This window comes from Pteropus medius, unplaced genomic scaffold, assembly GCF_902729225.1.
Source record: "Pteropus medius unplaced genomic scaffold, Ma_sr-lr_union100, whole genome shotgun sequence".
In the NCBI taxonomy this organism is placed as follows: domain Eukaryota; kingdom Metazoa; phylum Chordata; class Mammalia; order Chiroptera; family Pteropodidae; genus Pteropus; species Pteropus medius.
Window position 1 is genome coordinate 427042 of NW_024349803.1, and position 21469 is coordinate 448510.

A 21469-nucleotide genomic window follows, 5' to 3' on the forward strand; every position below is an offset into this window, starting at 1 on the left:
TTAAATTTAGTGCTCTAAGAGGCCAGAACCAGCTCTTCTACCAGAATTTCTTTAGCTCGAAAAAGAAATCTCAGCCCTAATTTCTCCTCTGTGACCTGGTCATTCTCCAACCCCTCACTCCTGGCCCACCTTCAGGCCTTTTTTCCCCCCAGAAAGGAAGGTTTGACTTGGTGTAAAATCTATAATTTAATAGACGTGTATGTGTTGAATTAAACTCCATATTTCGATTTGCCTCTGCTAAAACCCTTGGAGTAATCCTTGATCTCTTTCTTTTACGCACCTATCCAACCAGTCAACAAATACTGTTGACTCACTTCAAATCCAGAATTCAACCAGTTCTCATCACCTTACTCAATCTGGTAACAACCATCAACATCTCTTCCTAAGATCATAGCCTCCTATCTGGTCTCTCCGCTTCTACCCTTGTACGCCTGTAATCTATTCTCACAGAGCAGGCAGAGTGATTCTTTAAAAACAGAAGTTCAAACCCTCCAACTGCTCCCCAACTCAGAGAAAAACCACATGGCCCTATAGCCCTATCAGTTCATCCCTTCTCATGTCCTACTCTCGTTATCTATTCCATCTAAGCCACACTAATCTTCTTGCTGTTTCTTAAACACATCAGGCATGTTTGTGCCTGAGGGCTCTTCCACTGACTTTTCCTTTGCCTGGAATGCCCCCATTCTCCAGATTATCTGTATGACTGACTCATTTCCTTCAAGTGTTTGCTCAGAAGTCACCTCAGTGAAGCCTACTCTGACTGCCCTGTTTAAAATTGCCACCTGCCATCTCCCTTTCCTGTTTCCTCCACAGCAATCATTTCCTTCTACAGAATTTACTAATTTTATGTCCATCTCCTCCCACTTGACTGTAAGCTCTGAATATCTATTAATTATTTACTAATTCATTCAATTAATTTAGTATTGATGTCCATTATGTGCCAAGCACTGTGCTAAATGATGGCGCTACCAAGGGATTAACACAGTTTATAAGTATTATAAGGGAAGACAATAATTAGTAGTAGTAGCTAATTAACTGAGTGCTTCCTCTGTGTTAAGTGCTTGCCATACATCATCATAACGATGGCTAACATTTATAAATGTTATAAATGTTATAAATGCAGACTTCTACATGCATTTTCTCATTTAATCCTCACCAAGACCTATAAGGTGAATATTACCAGCCTCACTGTAAAGAACAAGTAACAATTTCAAGGGTTGAAACTGGCAGAGTCAAGATTTGAACTGGTGATGGCAGGAGAGTAGGGTCATCAGAGCATAAGAAATATTTAGATCTTAGGGTCAGCAAGACTAGATAAAAGATTAAATGTGGGGACTGAGAGAAACGGGGAAATGATACCCAGGTTTTGACTGGGGTGGACCAAAGAGCAATAAGGTTGAAGAAAAAGGTAACAGCCCAAGTTGAGTTGAGTTTGAGGCGCCCGTGGGCCATTCATGAATACAGTCCATCTCGGGCAGGAACTGAGAAGAGAGGCGGGTTCCAGCCTCCCTCCCTCGGGCCTGAAGAGATGCTGGAGAAAGCACGCATGGAAGAGCAGGAGATGGGTTTCACTGCCTCTCAGATTTCCTCAGCAGCAGCTGCAGGAAGGGCGTGGGGGATTGCAAGACAAAGAGTGTGCCGGCCCCTCCTTTGTCCCGGCGGCCCCTTTAAGAAGCGCGCTCCCAGCTTCTAGCCCGCCTTGTATGTAAATTTGGCGGCGAGGCGGGAGCGCGCGGCTGATACCCAGGGACTGGGCTGCGGCTGTTAGTCCTCTCCCGGCCGCCGTCGCCTCCGACATATTGCCGGCAGGAGCTGCGGCGGCGAAGCGGAGAGCGCCGGGGGGAGGAGATGGGTAAGCAGAGCAGGTCCGGCTCTCCCCAGGAACGGGCGGGTACAGGATTGGGATGGCCAGCTCCCAATTGCTCCCCCAACGCGGACAGGATCCTGGCGAGGGGAGGAGGAGGGGATGCGGGCGCAGAGGGACCCCGCCCCCTCCTGTCGTTTTGCCGAGCGGGGCTTCTCTTATGGGGGACTGGCCAGTTGAAGGAGGCTTGTTGGGGCTTGGGCTTCTGTGAGGACCGGCTCACCAGGGCTAGGCGTGGGGGCGGGACCTTAGTGCTAGGGGCGGAGCTCCTGGGCCGTAGGCGCTGGTATTGGGGCGAACTTTGTGGGTTATAAGGGCTTTGTTCTGGGGGTGGTGGGACGGGAAGGAGACCTAGAGTTAGGGAGCTCATTCCGGATCGAGACTTAGGAGCAGACAGAGCTTTTATTGGTTTGCGGACGGGTTTTCTGGGCTGACAGTTGTGTGTAGGCGGGGCTTCTAAGCTGAAGGGCTTTATGTGGGTGAAGAGCTTCTAAAGAGAGGAGAGTAAGTGTGGGCAGATCTTATGGCCTGAGGATGGTTGTGTGGGATCTTCTCAGCCAAGTGTAATAGTGTATGAACAGAGCTACTGAGCTGGGGGCTGGTTGGTGTCAGAGTTCCTGGACAAGTACTTTCTGGAGAACTGTGGGAAAAGCTTCCCAGCTGAGGAACAAGGGCAAAGGGTTTGGGCGTGGCCAGTTGCCCCTGAACGGATATGAACAGGCCTGGGGTGGTGCTTAGAAACTTTGTGCAGGATGGTGCCTTGGGGCTTGGGCTAGACTGCTAAGCCTAAAGGAATAGATTGTGGGTCCAAGTTTTGGGTCCACAACCACAGCATTCTCCCAAAGCCCACATCCCTGACCATGTGCTTAGGTCCTGGGTCTTGACCATGAGACACCAGGGAGCCCATTGAGCTGGATCTTGGGCCCTGGAGGAAAAAGCTTCAAGGATACCCAGAATTAATAAGCCCACAGAAGCTGTGTAGTATCCGAATGGGGCAGTGTATACCAGAGCCAAGAGCACAGGACCCAGACCCCCAAACTACCTATGACTCAGTGTAAACTCAGTTTCCTAATCTGTGGAAAATCTACCTTGTTGAGTTCATTCACTCATTATCTAATTATTGGGCACTTAATGCTGGGTGCTGTGGTAGGGAGAGGGGATACAACAGAAAGATTGGTGACTTCACTGACCTTCCTTTCTAGTGGGTAAGACAGTCAATAAACTTGTTAATAAACGAATAAGATGAACTCTAAAAGTTAATTATTGTGAACACAAAGATAAAGAGTTACGGGGACAGATACTTCAAAAATGCCAATCTGAGAAGGGCTTTCCATACGAAAAAGACAGCAAGTACAAGAGGTAGCAACCAGCTTAGTTTGCTTAAGGGAAGAAAGGCCAGGATGGCCGAAGCATGGGGGTGATGCTGAGAATGGTAGGAGATAAGGTTGAAGAGGTAGGCAGGGGCCAGATCATAGGTCTCTGTGATTAAATGATAAAATGAGATACCAGGTAGCCAGTATCATGGTTGTTATCCTTGATATATGCCCTCTGGCTTGAGGATCTACTTTATGTTGAGTCCCACAGGAGGACGAAGAGGTCCCAACAGGACATCCTACTGTCGAAATCCACTCTGTGAGCCAGGATCCTCAGGGGGCTCTGGTGGGGGCCACACTTCCAGTGCATCAGTCACCAGTGTCCGTTCCCGCACCAGGTAAACCACCTTTCTGCCTCTTTCTCCTCACTGTGTGCTCACAGGGGCTGTATGGACAAAGCTGTCCCTGACTAAGCTCTGGGATGTGATACTCCAGATGCCAGATGGAGGCTCAGAAGGCAGTGAGCAGCAGAAAAGACCTAGACAGTGGTCACTTGGACAGCTGCAGTGGGATATAGTATAATAAGCCCAAAGGCCTGGATTCCAGTTACAGTTCTCCTGATTTGCTGGTGGCTTAGACAAGGTGTCCTCTCTCTTTGGGCCTCCTTTTACTCATCTGTAAAATGAACCTAATAATTGTTTCCTTCCTGGGGAATGTTGGAAAGCCTGAACAAAGTTAGGAATAGGAAAAGCCCTGTCAGCTCATTTGTGTGACAGGCAGGATTAGAAGGACTCCCTCCTGTGCCATTAACTGCTTTTTCTGACCCTACCCCATAATCCTGTGCCCCAGAAGCCCTTCTTGGTAGGGTTCTCATATTAGCTCCTAATGTTGTTCCCTCCTTACCCCTAGGAGCAGTCCTGGAACGGGCCTCTCCAGCCCCCCACTGGCCACCCAGACGGTCGTGCCTCTGCAGCACTGCAAGATCCCCGAGCTGCCAGTCCAGGCTAGCATTCTGTTTGAGTTGCAGCTCTTCTTCTGCCAGCTCATAGCCCTCTTCGTTCACTACATCAACATCTACAAGACAGTGTGGTGGTACCCGCCCTCTCACCCACCCTCTCACACCTCCCTGGTAGGTGCCCAGCTAGGACCATCTGTGTGTGTGTGTGTGTGTGTGTGTGTGTGTGTGTGTGTGTGTGTGTGTGTGTGTGTCTCTCTTCAGTTTAGCATAGCTTACCTAGCACCTTGTTCACTTGGCCTCCTGCTAGGCATGGGAGATGTAGAAGAAACAGGAAACTGGTGATTTCTGAACATTCACCCCTAGTGTGCTCAGCACCAGACTAGGCATTGTAAGTGTAACAGATGAAACTGGCAAATTTTGCCCAAAGGAGCACAGTTAAGTCCTGTGGGGGAGATGAGCCACAAGCATCCATGACCGTTTCAAGGAGTGGAAAGATCTCAGTGTGGAAAGAGAGGTTCAGGGACGGGCATGGGTGATCAGAGCAAGAGGGCTCACATACCACTCTCTTATCTCCAGGGACGGTCCCACTTCCCTCCTCTGGGTCCTGTTCTTCTCCTCTAGGTAATTTCCTGGCCTGACTCAGCTGGAGACCTATAAAGGTCAGAGAGTGGGGACAGTCCCTATGGAAAGAACTGGGCAGGGGGAGGTGGGTATGAGAAAAATGTGTATGTGGGCAGGGGGCTCATGTGACCCCCAGCCTCTGCCCCCTGACAGAACTTCCACCTGATCGACTTCAACTTGCTGATGGTGACCACCATTGTTCTGGGCCGCCGCTTCATTGGGTCCATCGTGAAGGAGGTGATTGGGTTCTAGAGCCTGGGGACTTTGGGACTCCTCTTTCCCCTGGGGGTGCCAAAGAGACAATGCTGAGCCCTTCAGTCCTGAGGCATTTCCTTGGGGCTCCCTTTGGACTTGTTGAAAGAACATTAACTCACATCCCATTAGCTCTTAGAGTTTACTGGGTATTAAGGAGAAGGATTCATCTTGCCAGGTTCTGCCTAGCCTGCTGCCCCACATTTCCCTGGGTGGGATCACAGACCATGCTGGGAGGGATTCAGGCACAGCCGCCCATGGCCTCCATCCAAGGCCCCATCCGGTCCTATCTCGCCCTGACTCAGGCTTCTCAGAGGGGGAAGGTCTCCCTCTTTCGCTCCATCCTGCTGTTCCTCACCCGCTTCACCGTTCTCACGGCAACAGGCTGGAGTCTGTGCCGCTCCCTCATCCACCTCTTCAGGACCTACTCCTTCCTGAACCTCCTGTTCCTCTGCTATCCGTGAGTACCCTCACTTCACCCCTCACTGCCTAACACCTGCTTCCTGGCCTCTGCCCTGAGGGTGACTGGGTCACCTGGCCCCCACACCTGGAAGTCTCATAGGCAGGGCAGCAACAGTGTCCCCCACACATTGTCTAACAACATCCCCCTGAGATCAGGATGATTAGCCTTCTTTTGCAGGAGCAGAAACTGAGATGGCATAATTTACCCAAGGTGCCACCGAGGGGGAGGTCAGAATGGAATTCAGATCTGAGTATATACCCCAAGGGAACTTTCCTGAGTGGGAGTGCATGGGCCTTGTCTCCCTCTCTTCTCTTTTCCTCTCTCTCTAGTTGTCTCTCTTGGTCTCTTTTGTGTATCTCAGTGTTTTAAGCTCTCAGTACTTTCCCCAGGTCTGTGTGCATGTCTTTGGGTGTCTGTGCATGAAGCACGTGTGTGTATCTGCACGTGCATGTGTGTATGTATGTCTGTCTTTGTGTCTGTTTTGCTCACTCATTCCCTCCATCTTGTGAGAACCAGATTGCTGAGGATGGAGAGACAGTGTCTGGGAGGAGCCCAGCACTACCTCTTTCTGTCCTAGAATTGGGGCGGGCTTTGGCAAGGTGTCCACTTTGGCTGTTCCTGGGGCAGGCCCCTGGACACCTGGGCATTAACAGTCATTTCCTCGCCCCCAAGCTTTCTGGTTCATGAGCTTCCTAGGAAAATTCAGAGCTGGACACTTCTCTCTCTACCCTGCATGACCGAAATGGCACTGTCATGGGAGGAGCCCTGTCACTCTTGTTTCAGTTGTATCTAGTTTTTAAGTGGAAGAGTGACATGTCATATAAAAACATTAAACTTTACAGAAGCTTTTTAGAAAATAAGAGTCTACATAATCTCAGTCCCACAGAAAACCATTATTTACAGCGTATCCTTCCATATTTTTTCTGTGCAAGAACACATACACATATACTTATTTAAAAACAAAAATGAATTTTTACTATGTATGATGTACAATTTATTTATTTTTCACATAATCAGATAACTTGGATATTTTTCCATGGCAATACACATAGGTCTGCCTCACTTTTTTTTAATGGCCTCATAGTATTCTATTATGTAGATTTTTCACAATTTGTTTTGTCTTCTGTTGGCCGATTTTTTAGTTCTAGCTTCTCATTATTTGAAACAGTGAGGCAGGGAACATTCTTTTGCATACATCTTTTCACACTTGTCCAATATTTTTGTACAACAGATTCCCAGTAGAATTACTGTACTAAAAGGTATATCCATTATATTTTTTATAGATATTAATAAATGGCCCTCCAAAATGGTTGTACTGATTAAAACTGTGAACAGTCACCTTCATTTGACTCTTTGATTACTAGCTCATGAATCCATTCTCCTTGGATACAGACATCACCCAAAGTTCATATTTTGCTTTTTTTTTTAATTTAAAAATTTTTATGAACATAATACTCATACCTTATTTAAAAAGTCAAATCCAGTAGGCTAAAAATTTGAAAAACAGCCTCCAACCCCACCCACCAGAGTTTTAGTCATACTTCTCAAAAGCAATCTCTGTCATTGTTTCTGGTTTTTTAAATGTTTGTTGAGTTACCTCCATAATTCTAGTATCCTTATACTCTTGTTCATTCTTTTAAAAAATGTATTTATTGATTTTATAGTTGGGATAATAGGTTTACATAGTTCAAAAGGTATAAAAGAATATGAATGAAAAAGTCTCCCCTTGACTCCTGTTTCCCAGCTACCCAGTTTCCCTTCCCAGAGGTAGCCACCAATATTTCTGGTTTCTTGTATATCCTGGAAATAAATGTTCTTTGCATTTACAGGTATAACACACACTCAGATAATACATATGCATACATGCACTCATGCAGTGACAGATAAAGATTTTGTTCACCCTTCCATCCCTACTGTTTACAGTGTTTGCTAACTTATTATTTTTAGTTTTCTATTGGTTATCTTCTTCAGTAATATGAGTATGCCTGTATTTTTTATTCCATCAACAATAGCATATTAATCCCTTTTATGTAAGGTGAGAATATTAGAAACCCTCCCCATCCACTTGTACTCCCCTCTTCCTCTCACCTCCTGGCAGCCATACTCATACTGTCAAGCTTGACATTCACATTCTTGTATATAATTACATTTAAGTCTTTCATTCTTTGTCTAAGGCTAATTATAAAAATTAAAAGCCAATAAGTAGCCTTGATATTATTGTGAATATGAAAATATCATTCACCGTAGGGCCAAGTAGTATGCATAGATGACATTCCTTTATAGTTACTGAGTTATAATCTTGGGCCTCTTGAAAAAAAGAATGTTCTAGTGTCAAGGTCAAATGGTTTCTCTTTTCTTATGTTCCATCAATTGCTTAAAATCATGTCATATTTTAGTTTGCTTCATATTTAGATTTTACGTTTCTTATACAGCTTTTTATTTTTCTTGGAGTTTCTAATTGCCTTTCTTTTTTCTTGTTGACAAAAGAATGATGGGCCTTCAACATATCCTCAAGTTTATCCAGCCTCTCAATTATGCTACCTGTTGCCTGGAGTTCATTTTTCCCCCCCCAAAGACATCCCTCCTGGAGCCCTTCATCCTCCTGCTCCAGTCTGGAGTGGTTGCTCTTTAGGCCTGCTGTGCAGCTCTCAGCCTGGGACTTACCTACGCTGCCCTCCTGGGTTGGATCCACTGTTTCCTGGATCCCATGTCTTCCTCTTTCTTGGTTTTCTCCCTTATTTTGCTGGAGTGCACTATCAGGTAATTTCCTTAACAGTGGGTACGTGGGAGGTATATACATAGTTCTTGCATGTCTAAAAATGCCTTCGTTCTGCCCTTATACTTGATTGATAGTTAGGCTGAATATAGATTTCTAAATTCAAATTCGTATTCTCTCAGAATTTTGAAGATACTCCTCCATTGTCTCTAGCATTCAGTGTTTCTACTGAGAAGACCGATGCCAGTTTGAATCCAATAACTTTGTAGATGACTTGCCTTTTTTCCTTTCTAAAAGCTTTAGGATATTCCGTTTATCTTGAATATTTGAAATTTCACAAGGATGTGCTGGTGTGGAACTTCTCTCATTAATCTTATCAGTACTCTAAGACTTTTTAAACTGGAGATTTAGGTATTTCTTCAGCTCAAGGAAATTTTCTTGTTATTTCCTTGATAATATCTTCCCTTCCATATTTTGTTCTCTCTGGACCTCTGTTCATCAGATAGTAGATCTTATAGATCGGTCATATGTTCCTCTTCTATTTTCTTTCATATTTTCCCTCATTTTTCTCATCTCTCTCCCTTTCTCCATCTCCTTCCCTTCTTTCTTTCTCTGTCTTTCTCTCTCTTTCTCTCTGTTCTTTCTCTTTTTACTTTGCCTTAGGGAGATTTCCTCAACTTTATCTTCCAGCTTTTTTATTGAGTTTTTTTTTTCCAGCAATCATATATATATATATATTTTTTATCTCTAAGACCTCTTTGTTGTTTTCTGATTATTCTTTTCTCATAGCATTCTGTTCTTGTTTTGAAATTTTCTTATGTTCCCCCAATTTTGTCACCCCACCATGGTCAGTCTTACTTTTTCATATTGCTACTTTTCTAAATATAGTTGGTTTCTTTGGTTGTCTATTTATATTTAAGAATAAAGGACTGAGTAGCTTGGAGTGCATTTTCCCTCCCTCTGCCATTTATACATGAATAGGTTTGACTGGGATTTCTGAGGGCAGGGCACACTGACTGGCAAACTTTGCTTTCGAATGATTGAGTAAGATGCCCGTTGTCGGGTTGTGGTCTCCCATAGGCCAGAAAGGGGGTGGGGTGTTACTCTAGGATGCCTCTGTTAGAGAACTCAATTTTCCACACTTTATTCAGTTTCTTTAGAAAAAAATTTTTTAGGGTAGGTTGTATGAGGTATGTAAGAGAATAAAGGGACTGATTCTTATACATAAATAGAAGTCTTTATTTCATTCCATTTGTTCAGCCTCGTGTCTCACTTCTACTCTCTATCAAATGTACCCGTTTTAAGCCAGAGCCTCTCTCTTGGGTCACTCTGGGTAGATAAGCTCCTACTGCCAGTGCAGCCCTTTCATGGCATGTTCTAGACCTACGACATCCAGTGTAGTAGCTTCTAGTCGCCTATTGTTATTGAACATTCGAAATCGACTAGTTTGAATTGAGATATGCTATAAGTGTAAAATACACACTGGATTCTGAAGACTTAGTATGAAAAAAGAAAGTAAGTAAATCATCTCATTTATAAACAATGATTACATGTTGAAATAATATTTTGCATATATTGCATTAAGTAAAATGGAGTATTAAGATTAATTTTATCTGTTGTGGTCTATCAGAAATTTTAAATTACATATGTGACTCATTATATTTCTGTTGGACAGCACTGCTCTAGACAATGGCTTCCTCATCTGTCAACATGTTTCTGTCTGCTTCCTAAATTTGTCAAAATCACTTGTGTACTGATAACTCCCTACTCCCATTCTTTTTGCTGATACTGATTTATTTTCTACTGTCGTGTCTTGGGTGGAGAGAATGAGAGGGAATCTGCCATCTTGCATGTGAAGTTGCTCATAACTTGTGACCTGTCAGAGCAGTCACTTACTGTTTCCACATAATTTAATTGTATCTGCAGTTCTGAGAGTAAAAGCCAGGGAGATTCTCAAGTACTCACCCTTAAATTTGACTCTGAATCCCTTGTATGTTCATGTAGGTGCTCCACCCACTTCTTCGCACGGGTATCCTGAAGAGTGTTTTGGGAATCCCATTTCAGTCTTCTTCCCTGTTCTGCGGAATCACTGGCCTTTTTCTTTTCTAAACAAAATTATGTTGATCTTCTACTCTGAGCCAGGCACCACACTGAGGGGGTTGTTGGAAAGATTAAAATAGAATATTTATGAAAACATTAGCATAATCCCTGGTTGAGCATAGGAAATCAATACAAACTTAAGGCAGGTTAAGGACACTGAGCTCATAGAGGTTGAATAACTTGCCCTAAATCCCAGCACTAGTAAGTGGAAGAGCTGGGATTTTAATCCTGGCCTATTTGACCCCAGAGGTTATGCTCTCAACTACAATTCTCTAAATTATCTTACTTAACCTTACCCCAGGGGGAATGGTAGCATCCCCATTTTATAGACAGAAAGCAAAACCCAAAGCAGCAAATTGCTTGCCTATGGACACTCCTGTTTCCCTTCTTGGAACCTCAGAAAACAGCAAAAGAGAAAATTATTGTTAAAAAAAAAAAGAAAGAAAACATAGCATTCTCATTGGCCCTAACATCTGGGGACAGCCCTCCAGGGACCCTTCTGGGTCTGGGGAAATTGAGAAGCCCCCAGCTAAAAAAAGAAATGCCTATAAAAGCACCTACTACGATGTTCCATGTACTGTGCTTGGCACTTACCCACTTTTTTTTTTTTTGGCACTTTATTTTATTATTAGTTTCAAGCACTTACCCATGTTTTATAATTATCTACCCTTCTGGACTATAGGTCCATCTAGTTTTGTCCTCAAAATGATACCAGCCATACACTCAAAACACCCTTTATCTAATCAGCTCCAGCCCTAACCTAAGGGTACTGCTCAGAGAAAGAGATCTGTACTGTTCAAGGGCCTATTTCAGTGTGTGGCACGTAACAGGCACGCAGTAAATACTGTTGCTGAACTGCCCTTCTCTGCACACTAAGACCTGCCTCTAATACATGTTCATAACGACTTACACCTTTCTTTTGTGGTGCTGTGTACATTTTAAATGGATTAATTGCTCAGTATCTATGGAGTATCTGCCCTGATCTTTGATACCAGAAAGTTCTGGGTTTGAATCCCAGTCCTATTACTTCCTCAGCTGAAAAAGGCACAAAATAACAGTATGTAATGCATAGTATTCTTAGAAGAAAAAGAGGATGCACATAAAGCATTTAGTACAGTCTCTGGAACGTAGGTCGTGCCTAACAACTGTGGTCTGTTATTACTGTTAGTCATCAATAGACTGTGAGGGCAGGGGCTCATCCTTCGCTTCCTGCTGTATCCCTGATGCTGGGCACAGTGCTCGACATGCACTCAATGCTAATACATGTGCTGAATGACTGACCATTGGGTGGGAAGATGGATGGATGGAAAGATGGGTAAATTCTCCCCTCAGAGCAGCCAAGAGAGCTAAGGCCCAGGGAGAAAAGAAGGATTCCCTCATTGGCTGAGGATTGGGATCCTGGCCCATGTGCAGGCCTGCCCTCATCAGTGTCTTCCCCAGCAGGTTTGGGATGTACATTCCGTTCCTGCAGCTGAACTGTGACTTTCGGAAGACAAACCTCTTCAGCCACATGGCTTCCATGGGTCCCCGGGAGGCTGTCAGCAGCCTGGCGCGGAGCCGGGACTACCTGCTGACGCTGCGGGAGACATGGAAGCAGCACACACGGCAGCTGTATGGCCCAGATGCCATGCCCACCCATGCCTGCTGCCTGTCGCCCAGCCTCATCCGCAGCGAGGTGGAGTTCCTCAAGATGGACTTCAACTGGCGCATGAAGGAAGTGCTGGTCAGCTCCATGCTGAGTGCCTATTACGTGGCCTTTGTGCCTGTCTGGTTCGTGAAGGTGCGTAGCTCAACCCCAGGAGGGAAAGGACCTGCCTGGGGCCTTACCCCATTGCCTACCCCACAGAAGCCTTCCTGCTTGCAGAAATAACTCTGCTGTTTTTGATGGGATTCCGTATGTTCTCTCGAGGGCTAGAGAACTACTGCCTCCGTTTTAGAGTGGAGAGGATGAGGCTCAGTGAAAAGAAGTAGCCTGCACAAGGTCACCCAGCCAATGAGGAGAACGTGGCATTGTTGTTCACAATACTTGATAACAAAGAGCAGTGACTTGTATTTCAATTTGGCTGTTTTGGCACAGGCATGTCACAATATCTGCTTTATCATTAAGTAAGAAAGCCAAGATTCATCCAGATCTGAGTGACTCCAAAAGCCTGTGCTTGCTCTCTCTAGCTTGTATGGTGTTCTGGGAAGGTACCACCCCAGCTGACTGTAGGCTTAAAACATTTCTCCAAGGCTGGACTGCACTGAATGATTTGAGACTGAGAGATCTTAAGTCTCTTGAGCAGAAGAGATTTCACGAGTATTATAATGCTCTAAATGCCTCTCAGAGGTGGTTGGTAGTTACTCTTATCCTCACTTAACAGATGAGGAAACTAGAGCATAGGGAAATGAAATGACTTGCCCAAGGTCACATAGTTAATAAGCAGCAGAGCCAAGATTTGAACTCATGTCTGTTCGACCCCACAGCCTTTGCTTAGACTCTGCAGCCTCTGCTGTGGCTCAGAGTAGTGGGCAGTAGGAGCAGTTTTTCTTTGTAGAAAACTAAATAGTGGGCACAGGGTCTAAGCTCATGATTAAGCTTTTTTTGTTAGATGTTCGGTCTTTGGTTTCAGGTCATCCTGAGTTCTCTCCAGGGCTGTCCCGATCTCTGAAGCAGAAAGAATCAGGGAAGGGGAGGGAGAGTGAGGCTATTATGGGCAACCCAGACCTTACCCACCTCCTGCTGCCCCCAGAACACACATTACTATGACAAACGCTGGTCCTGCGAGCTCTTCCTACTGGTGTCCATCAGCACCTCAGTGATCCTCATGCAGCACCTGCTGCCTGCCAGCTACTGTGACCTACTGCACAAGGCTGCAGCCCACTTGGGCTGCTGGCAGAAGGTGGACCCAGCACTGTGCTCCAACGTACTGCAGCACCCGTGAGTTGCCTTACCCTTCTCTCCCAACCCCAGCCCTTCTGGTCAGTGTCTGGAGTCACTCATCTCCTCACTCAACTCATTCATTCAGTCAGCAAATAGTTATTGAACATGTCTCGTATGCTAGCCCTATGGCCAGAGCTGGGTATGGCAGGGCCCAACATGGGCATGTTCCCTGTCCTTAGGTAACTCGTACTATACTAGATATGGGAGCGGGTCAAGTGATAAATTTATAGACTCATTGACTTTCTCATTCACTCTTATTTATTCACTCATTAACTTATTTGCTCATGCATTCATTCATTCATTCCTTCACTCCTATCATCTGCTTACTCATCCATTCAATCATAGATCATCTACTCTTTCGGGAGACATTTACTTCTATCATACCAGGCCTGGTGCTATGTATTGGACAGAAGAGCTTAACTTTGACCTATAGGCAGAAGGGAGCTATGGAGAGTTTTGAATAGCAGAGGGACCCGTTCTAAGGTGTGCCTTAGAAATATCAGTCTGGTAACAGGATATGGTGCTCTGTTAGCTGATGGTGACTCCTGGCCAGGGAAGAAGAGACACAGAGGAAATGAGTGAAATGAAATCCTTGAGGAGTTCACAGTCTGGTGGAGGTGATAGCTGTGTACATAAATGGTATGAGTGGGGTGAAAGAGAGCCAGCTGTAGGATGGCATTGCACCCAGAGCAAAGGCAGAAGTCACTCTGGTTGGGAGCCCTGTGGTGCTGGCCTGTCCTCCCCTCAGCCTGGTTCATCCTTTATGGTACCTAGCATTTCTACAGCCCAGCATCATAGTGCTTTTCACCCAGGTTATACTAATTTCCCTGCCTGTTTTGCCCCATTAGACTGAAAGCTCCTTAAGGCTGGGACAACCTCTGAATCACATGTGAGTCTTGGACCCAGTACAAGTCCTGGCAGAGAAGAGGCACCCTAGGACCGATTTGTAAAAGTAGGCCCTCCGAGAAGCAGAAATGCAGAAGGAGGCCACAAAGGCAAGCCTTCTGGTGTTGGCCCTCTCTGCCAGTCAGGGTCCATCTCAGCCTCTGACCAGGTGGTCCAGGAAAGGGAGTGGGCATTGCCAAATGGGCCAAAAAGGGGCTCGCCTTAACCTTGGGCTCTGAGGGTAAGGAGGAGTAGAAAGACAGAACATGGCTGAAAATGAAGATAAACCTGTCCGTAGCTTACCACGGTCCACAGATAAGATCCAGGCTCCTTCATACAGCTCCCAGCTGATGAACTGGGTCTTACCAGCCTGTTCTGCCTCATCTCTTACTATGCCTCAACTCATACTCTGCTCTAGCCAAGCCAAACCTCTTTACACACTCATTCACTATTGACTTTCCTGCTGCTGTCCATCAGCACCTCAAATTCTGTGCGCACTTTTGTATCTAAGCTTTTGTACATGATGCATGTTTTGCCTGGAACATTCTGTCCCGACTTTCTTTTCCTGATTAATTCTTACTCATCTTTTAGTACTTTGCTTCCTCCAGGAACACTTTTCTGATCACCGAGAATAGGTTTGGTGTCCCTCCCCTGTGCTTCCACAGTCCCATAATACCATGATCGTTGCACCTAACACTTTCTGCTGTGTTTGCTTAGTTACTTGCCTGTCATTTCAGGACTAAAGCTCCTGGAAGTCATGATCCTTGCCTGTCAAGCACTCATCCACCTCCTTCCACCTGGCAGAGTGCCTGGCTTATAATAGATCCACAGCAAATTTTTTTGCCATTTTTGTGAATAGTCTTTTTTTAAGACAAAATTTACATACAATGAAATGTACAAATCTTAAAGTGTATAATTCTTTGAATTTTGAGAAGGGCGTATACACCCATCTCCTATCAAGATACAAAACATTTCTAGCCCCCAACCACCTTTCCACTTTCTTTCACCATGAGTTAGTTTTGCTTGTTCCACAACTTTAAATAAATGAGAAATTAATGAATCAACAAGGCAGGAGTAGGAAATTGAGCTTCTTGCAGACAGTGATTTTTAGTCCTCTGGCCTAGGACTCTTAGAGTTCCTGGGAGATCTCACAGAACATTGGAAGAAAGCTCTTTGGTACCACCACCTCATTTACTTGCTCACTGAAACCTTCCTGGGCCAAGTCTTGTGGCATGTTCTGAGGACACAGAGATGAATTGGACACCACCCCTTCCCTCAAGGGCTCCTAGCCTAGTGAGGAATACAAGGAAGTAAATAACTGACAAATTGGGGAAAGTGGACCAGTAGTAGGGGATTCAGGGAGAGTTAAAGGATGCTGAAGTCTGGGGAGTTTGAGAAAGGCCTTCTAGAAGATCCTGGGTTTTGAAAGATGACAAAAGAGCCAGAAGGATGAGGCATCAGGAAGGCTGTCCAGTTCAAGGGAGCGATATGCAGAGACACAAAGCGGTAAGGTATGCTGGAGAAGCTAGAAACAATTCGGAATGGCTTGAGTGTGAGCTGTATGGTGGAAGTCATGAAAGGCCTCACAGGGCCTCAGAGGCCATGCCAAATCCTTGGGGACTTTACTTCACGAGCACTGGATAGCCTTCTGTGGGTTTTGAGCAGAGAAAGTCAGGCTCAGCTTGATATTTAATGAAGACCACTTGCAGTTGTGTGACGGACCAACTGGAGGTTTAGAACTGAGACCAGATGAAGAAAATGCACCTAGAGAGGAAAAGAGTTTTCTTAACAGTCCCTCCAACATTAATGTCAGCCCTAAACTTTGTGACTCCCAGTACAGTGAATTTCTCATGATTCTTAACCCCATTTTACAGAGAAGGCAGCTGATACCCAGAAAAGGAAAGTCACTCTAAGTGATAGAAATGGGAGTAGAGCCCTAGTGGTCACCCCATGCCCAGTCTTCCAGTACCCCCTTTTGTGGGTGAGCTGGGAGTAAAGGGCACTGTTGGACTGTGCCTCCAGGTGGACTGAAGAATGCATGTGGCCACAGGGCGTGCTGGTGAAGCACAGCAAGAATGTCTACAAAGCAGTGGGCCACTACAATGTGGCCATTCCCTCCGATGTCTCCCACTTCCGGTTCCACGTGAGTCTTTTCCCTTGGGGAGGAGGGGAGGGACCTGATCTAGAGAGCAGCAGGATCAGAGGGGCAGGAAGGCGATGTCATAGCAGTATTTCCCAAGTCAAAGAAGACAGTGCACGTGTGTAGCACAAGGACAGCCGTACAATTGACCACTTTACAACTGTAGCTCACTTGGTAGCAGATCTTCAGAAACATTGGGTGGAGGTGGGAAAAGATGATATAAAAGGAGGGGTTCTTAGTGGTGAAAATAATAAGTATCATTCCTTATTATGTGCCAGGCACTGTGGTAAGCACTTCACATGTACCCTTCCATCAGTCTTTACTGGAACCTTATATATGGGAGAAATGCCGGGGCTCTCCCCATTTTCAGGTACTAAAATCAGTTTAAGAGAGTTTAAGCGTGCCTTACTGGGAAATTTGGACACTGATGGTACTGACACTATGGAAAGGGCTGCTCAAAATCATCTAGGCTAGTGGTTTTATTTTTTATTTATTTTACTATCAAAATCCTTTTTCCAGCACAGTCATAGACTAAAGTCCAGTATATATAGGACCTTATGGTACTGCTGTATTTGAAAGGGTTGGAACTCCTTTCACTTCCCACTCACCACTGCTTTAGTTTCTGAAATAACCCCTCAGACCTGGGGCTCTAAGGAACACAGTTGGGAGAAATCATTGACCTGTGTGATCTCTTCAAGAGAAAGACCTCTGGCCCAGACAGAAAAGGGATTTGCCCAGAGTCCTGTAGCCTGTCAGGTGCAGAGCCGAGCCTGGCATGCTAGATTCTTGGACTCCCATTTCCTGCCACTTCTACCCTGTAAGCAGCTCTTAAGGTTTAAGTGCCTTGGCCTCTGCGAAACCAAGATCCCCTAGACATTGAGCACTCTTTTGAACTGATCAGAAAATTTTTCTTGAGTCCCTACATCTGCCTTGCCCTATAAACACCAGGTAAGAGTGAGGTATCGCCATATCTGTTGGAAGCTTCTGGCCTAGCTGGCGATGCTACACATGGAAGTAGTGAGTGATTCAGGCTGTAGAGTATAATAGCTTCCATGCATATGTCATAAGATACTAATTTGTTCAAGTCTTACAGTGCCCAGGAGGATCACATAGAAAAGGGTGTTGATTTTAGACCAGAAAAAGTTTGAGAGAGTAAGACCTCTCAAGAAAAGCTTCCTGGAGGAGGTAGAAGTTGAACAGGATCTTAAACAACTTATGTGGGAAGCAGCAGTCTTTAGACAGAAAGAAAACAAGTCTGCAAGGGACTCCAAGAGCTGTCCCCTTCACTGGCCCACCCAGCCCTTCTGAGAGGCAGGTTTCCAGGACATACTTGCCAGTTTATGCCTACTCTTTCCTGGGCAGTTCTTTTTCAGCAAACCTCTGCGGATCCACAACATCCTTCTGCTGCTGGAGGGCGCTGTCATTGTCTACCAGCTGTACTCCTTAGTGTCATCTGAAAAGTGGCACCAGACCATCTCTCTGGCACTCATTCTCTTCAGCAACTACTATGCCTTCTTCAAGCTGCTGCGGGACCGCCTGGTATTGGGCAAGGCCTACTCGTACTCAGCCAGCTCCCAGAGGGACCTGGACCACCGGTTCTCTTGAGCTCCAGGGTGACCCCAGGGACAGCATTCAGGCTGCAGCCAGGGGCTCCCTGGGAAGGGGCTGTTGGGGAAGAGTGGGTGAGGGGCAAAAAAAGAACAACAAAAAACAAAAAAAATCTACCAGAGCTTTGTATTTTTGTTACATACTGTTTCTTTCTTTGATAATTGATGTGATTATGAGGGGGAAAAAAAGTCCTATTTTTATACTCCCAATAAGCCTGTGTCCTGTATTTCTTTCCCTTCTTGCCTATCACACAGTGTAGAGGTGTGGGATTCTGGGACAGGAAGCTCCACATGTGGCTTCTGGGGCCCCTGTGGGTTCTGCCTGCTCCAGTGGAGAAATGAGGCACCAGAGGTCATGGTAGTATTGATTGCTGCTCGCCGAATGCACACTGTGTACCAGATGCTGCTCTATGTGTATTACAGGCATTTTCTTAATCCAACTTTTATGAAAACTGTAGGAGGTAGGTGCTGTCACTCCTAATCCATAGATAAAGAATGAGTTTAGAGAGCTATTGTGACTTATCCAAGGTAACACAGGTAGGAGGTAGAGCCCGGTCAAAAACTTTCCAAAAGATGACAGGCACTGCTATCCTAGCAGAATGTGATGTTGTGATCCAGCATGCAGTCACTGAGACCTTGCTCTGTGCCAGGTGTTGTAGATGGTGAGGATGCCAAGACACAGAAACAAGTCATACTACACTGGGGTGGGTGTAACAGTTGCAGGTACAGAGTAGCACAGGGAGAAGAATGTTTAATGCTCTCTGAACTTCTTGGAGGAGGATGGATAGCCTGAGTTGTATCAGCTACTTCCTAGGTGTACAAGAGGGGAAACACACTTCCAGCAGGAAAAAGGGCACATGCAATTGCACAGAAATTTGGAACATCCTAGTGTATTTGGGGAGGGTAAGCAGAATGTGATTCCCAGAGCTGAGAGGATAAAAGTGGGGCAGGGGTGGGGTGAAGCTGGAAAGGTCTGCAGGGGCTGGATCAGGGAAGACGAATGGCTCTAGACTATGGAGGGTTTGTGAGCAAGGCCAGTGCTAGAATGGAAGCATAAAGCTGTTTGGAGGGCCAACCTGGCTTCTATGGAGCATATAGCTCAGGGGCTGGGAAGAGAGGAGACACACAGCCACTCATCTAGCCTGCCTGTGTTCCCTGAGCATTTTTTGACTACAGGATATGCAACTGAGTCCACTGCAGTGTATGAGAGGCAGGGAATGCAGCAAATGTTTTCGGTGCTTCTAGTGAGGCAAGCATTGTGCTAGGCACAGAGACAGATACAGAGGTAAGATACTGTTGAGGTAAGAATTTCTAAAAGCTGTAGAGAATTTATGCAAGTTTATTTGAGCCAAAACTGATGACAATGACAGGAAGCAAGATCTCAAATGCTCCAGTGAATGGCAGTTTTGCAGTTTCATTTATGCACTTGAAATTAGGGAATATAAGATTACATGAAGATGGAAGAAAGTAAGGTACAGGATAGTTAAGATTATGTGCTCCCTTGAGGGCGGTTATGCCTTTGAGAGGTCTGAAAAAGGGGATTACTGTGGCATTTCAAAAGTGTTAACCTAAATGCACAAAAACAATGGACAGGGCTTGCTTAAGGCAAAGATAAACATTTTACTAAAAAAGTTATATGACTGCCAACCACGACCTGCCCAGTTAGGAATTTATGATCAGATTACCCTGTGAGGTTACTTTTGGTTAAATCTATTGCAGTGCCTCTTTTTTTTGTCTGCAATACTGTCTCTTCCATAGACAACCTTGAGAGAGAGACACACCTTGTAAGCAAATTAGGATGCTAAATGCTGAGGAAAAGGTGTGCCCAGGGCACTGGGGAATGGAGAGGTTAGATACCCCTGACTGGAAAGAGGTTTTTTGAAGGAGGTGAGGGCAGAATTGGGTTTTGAAAGTGAGTAGTTCACTTTCCCATGGTCGAGGGGGAAAGGAGGGCATTACATTCTAAGCAGAGGGAACAGCATAGGCAAAGGAACCAAAGATTTCAAATATGGATGGAGCCTGGGTTGCCTGGTGGAGAGTAGCTCAAGAAGCCAATAAGGACCAGACTGTGTGTCAGATTGACATGTTTGGGCATTACCTAAGGGCAGACAGTAGGAAGTTGCTAAGCAGAGGAATGACATGATAAAGTATCTCCTTTTAAAGAGAGAGTGGGTACAAGTGGGATAGCCTGGAGGCAGGAAATCAGTGGGGAGGCAGACAAAACAGACCAGGAGAGAATGAAGAGATCAATATAGAGCAGTGGCAGTACTCCCTTTCCTGACCTTGAGTTCTAGAGTTGGCTTTTTGAATTGTTTCCCTTATTGGGCCAGGCATACTACTAGAGTTGGCAATTTGTTGTGACAGGACCTGGATGTCTAGGTCTGTTATTCTGCTTCCAAAAGACAGCTCTCTCTAGGGACCAGTGACTTGAAGACATAGCCTTTGTGGTGAGGTGGGAAACAGGAGGACTGGCTTGTCATTATGCAAAAAGAGAGGCCAAATGTATACCAGCCATAAATCCCATGATTCAAAAGACACGAACACACAGAGCTTCAATTTCTTCATCTCTAAAAGGTGAGATCATTTCCCATGCTTTGTGTAACTCACAGGCCTGTTCCTTTGTTTATTCATTCAACAATTATTTGTGGAGCACATACCATATACCAGATTCTGTACTAGGTGCTAGAGATAGTGAAGAACAATACAGAACCAATCCCTTCCCTCAGCTTGCTGTGAAGATAAACGAAATAGCTTATAACTATAAAGCGCTGCACCAGTCTCATTATTTTTATACTTTTTAATCTCACGATAAGATTATAATCCCATTTACTCTTGATGTATTTATTTCCTTACCTCTATATCCTTGAGCAAGTCACTTCCTCTCTTCAAATGATGTCTTATTTATATCCAGCTCAGGGTCTATGATTGGTTTTATGAAAGTAACGATTATTTTCTGGGAGAAAACATTTCTAGTGGAGGAGACCTCACTATAAAGAGGAAACAGAAGCAGAAAAAGCTGAGAACTCCTGGGCACGCTTTCTTTAGTAGGTATTCTTCCCAGTCTCTCTCCAGCCACCTCTTTTTATATTCCATCCCTATTCCGCACCTTTGTAGCTGCGGTCTCTTTAAGAGCGCTCCTCTGTGTAAACTAGGCTGAGGGGTTGAGCGCATTTCTTCCTAGGGTTGAATGTTAAGTTGTTTGTCCGTTTCGGGCTGCCGTCCTGCAGGTCCGCCATATTGTCTGCTGAAGCTGCCGCTGAAGCTGCCGCCGCTGCCGCCGCCAAGTAGAAGCGAGCGGAGCCGCGATGGGTGAGTAAGGGAACCAGGCAGCTGGGGACTCGAGCTGAGGCCGTTTCGAGTCTTGGGGTTTGGCGGCAGCCTGTCTCCAATTCGCAGAGAATGTCTGAGGCACCTCCAAATAGGTTTGTGGGAGAAGCCAGGCCGGGAGTGCTGCTCAGGCCAGTTTGGGGCCGGGCTAGGGCCCATGAAGGGAGCAGTCTTCGGGGGCTGGTTCCGGGAACACGTAGCCACGCCTGTGGCCCCCACGTGGTGGCCTTGGGCCGGAGCCCAAACGTTCTCGGGGGCTAGAAGGAGGCTGACCCTGCAACCTGCTTGGAGACTGTAGCT

General features: G+C 45.6%; 2 protein-coding genes and 1 long non-coding RNA gene across 14 annotated transcripts in view; 2 read left to right on the top strand and 1 right to left on the bottom strand.

Moving 5' to 3' along the window:
* Positions 1–1701: 1701 nt before the first annotated feature.
* TMEM39B (transmembrane protein 39B) lies at positions 1702–18055 on the top strand. 8 transcript variants are annotated; one of them, XM_039836898.1, is made up of 10 exons: positions 1725–1852; positions 3449–3575; positions 4087–4306; positions 4712–4794; positions 4910–4993; positions 5314–5468; positions 11731–12067; positions 13020–13207; positions 16118–16238; positions 17598–18055. In XM_039836898.1, exons 5-10 carry the CDS (start codon positions 4940–4942, stop codon positions 17838–17840), a joined length of 1098 nt encoding a protein of 365 aa, XP_039692832.1. In that variant the 5' UTR covers positions 1725–1852; positions 3449–3575; positions 4087–4306; positions 4712–4794; positions 4910–4939; the 3' UTR covers positions 17841–18055. The 8 variants fall into 8 exon arrangements, with proteins under 8 accessions (XP_039692831.1, XP_039692838.1, XP_039692832.1 ...); XM_039836897.1 differs by lacking the exon at positions 4712–4794 and having other exon boundaries at positions 1702–1852; XM_039836899.1 differs by lacking the exons at positions 1725–1852; positions 3449–3575 and having other exon boundaries at positions 4174–4306; positions 4893–4993.
* Positions 10886–21085, bottom strand: LOC120582005 (uncharacterized). Of its 5 annotated transcripts, none has more exons than XR_005647421.1 (3): positions 20949–21085; positions 20696–20829; positions 10886–17900 (listed from the first exon to the last, which is right to left on the bottom strand). It is a non-coding gene; the product is annotated as an uncharacterized LOC120582005 (long non-coding RNA). The 5 variants fall into 5 exon arrangements; XR_005647420.1 differs by lacking the exon at positions 20949–21085 and having other exon boundaries at positions 10886–12934; positions 17566–17900; positions 20696–20941; XR_005647419.1 differs by lacking the exon at positions 20949–21085 and having other exon boundaries at positions 10886–15859; positions 17566–17900; positions 20696–20941.
* The window catches only part of KPNA6 (karyopherin subunit alpha 6), a 37177-nt gene continuing 36777 nt past the window's right edge, over positions 21070–21469 (top strand). Inside the window, exon 1 of the mRNA XM_039836893.1 lies at positions 21070–21151. Coding sequence (XP_039692827.1) covers positions 21148–21151 — 4 coding nt within the window. The 5' untranslated portion in view covers positions 21070–21147. The remainder of the gene's footprint in view (positions 21152–21469) is intronic.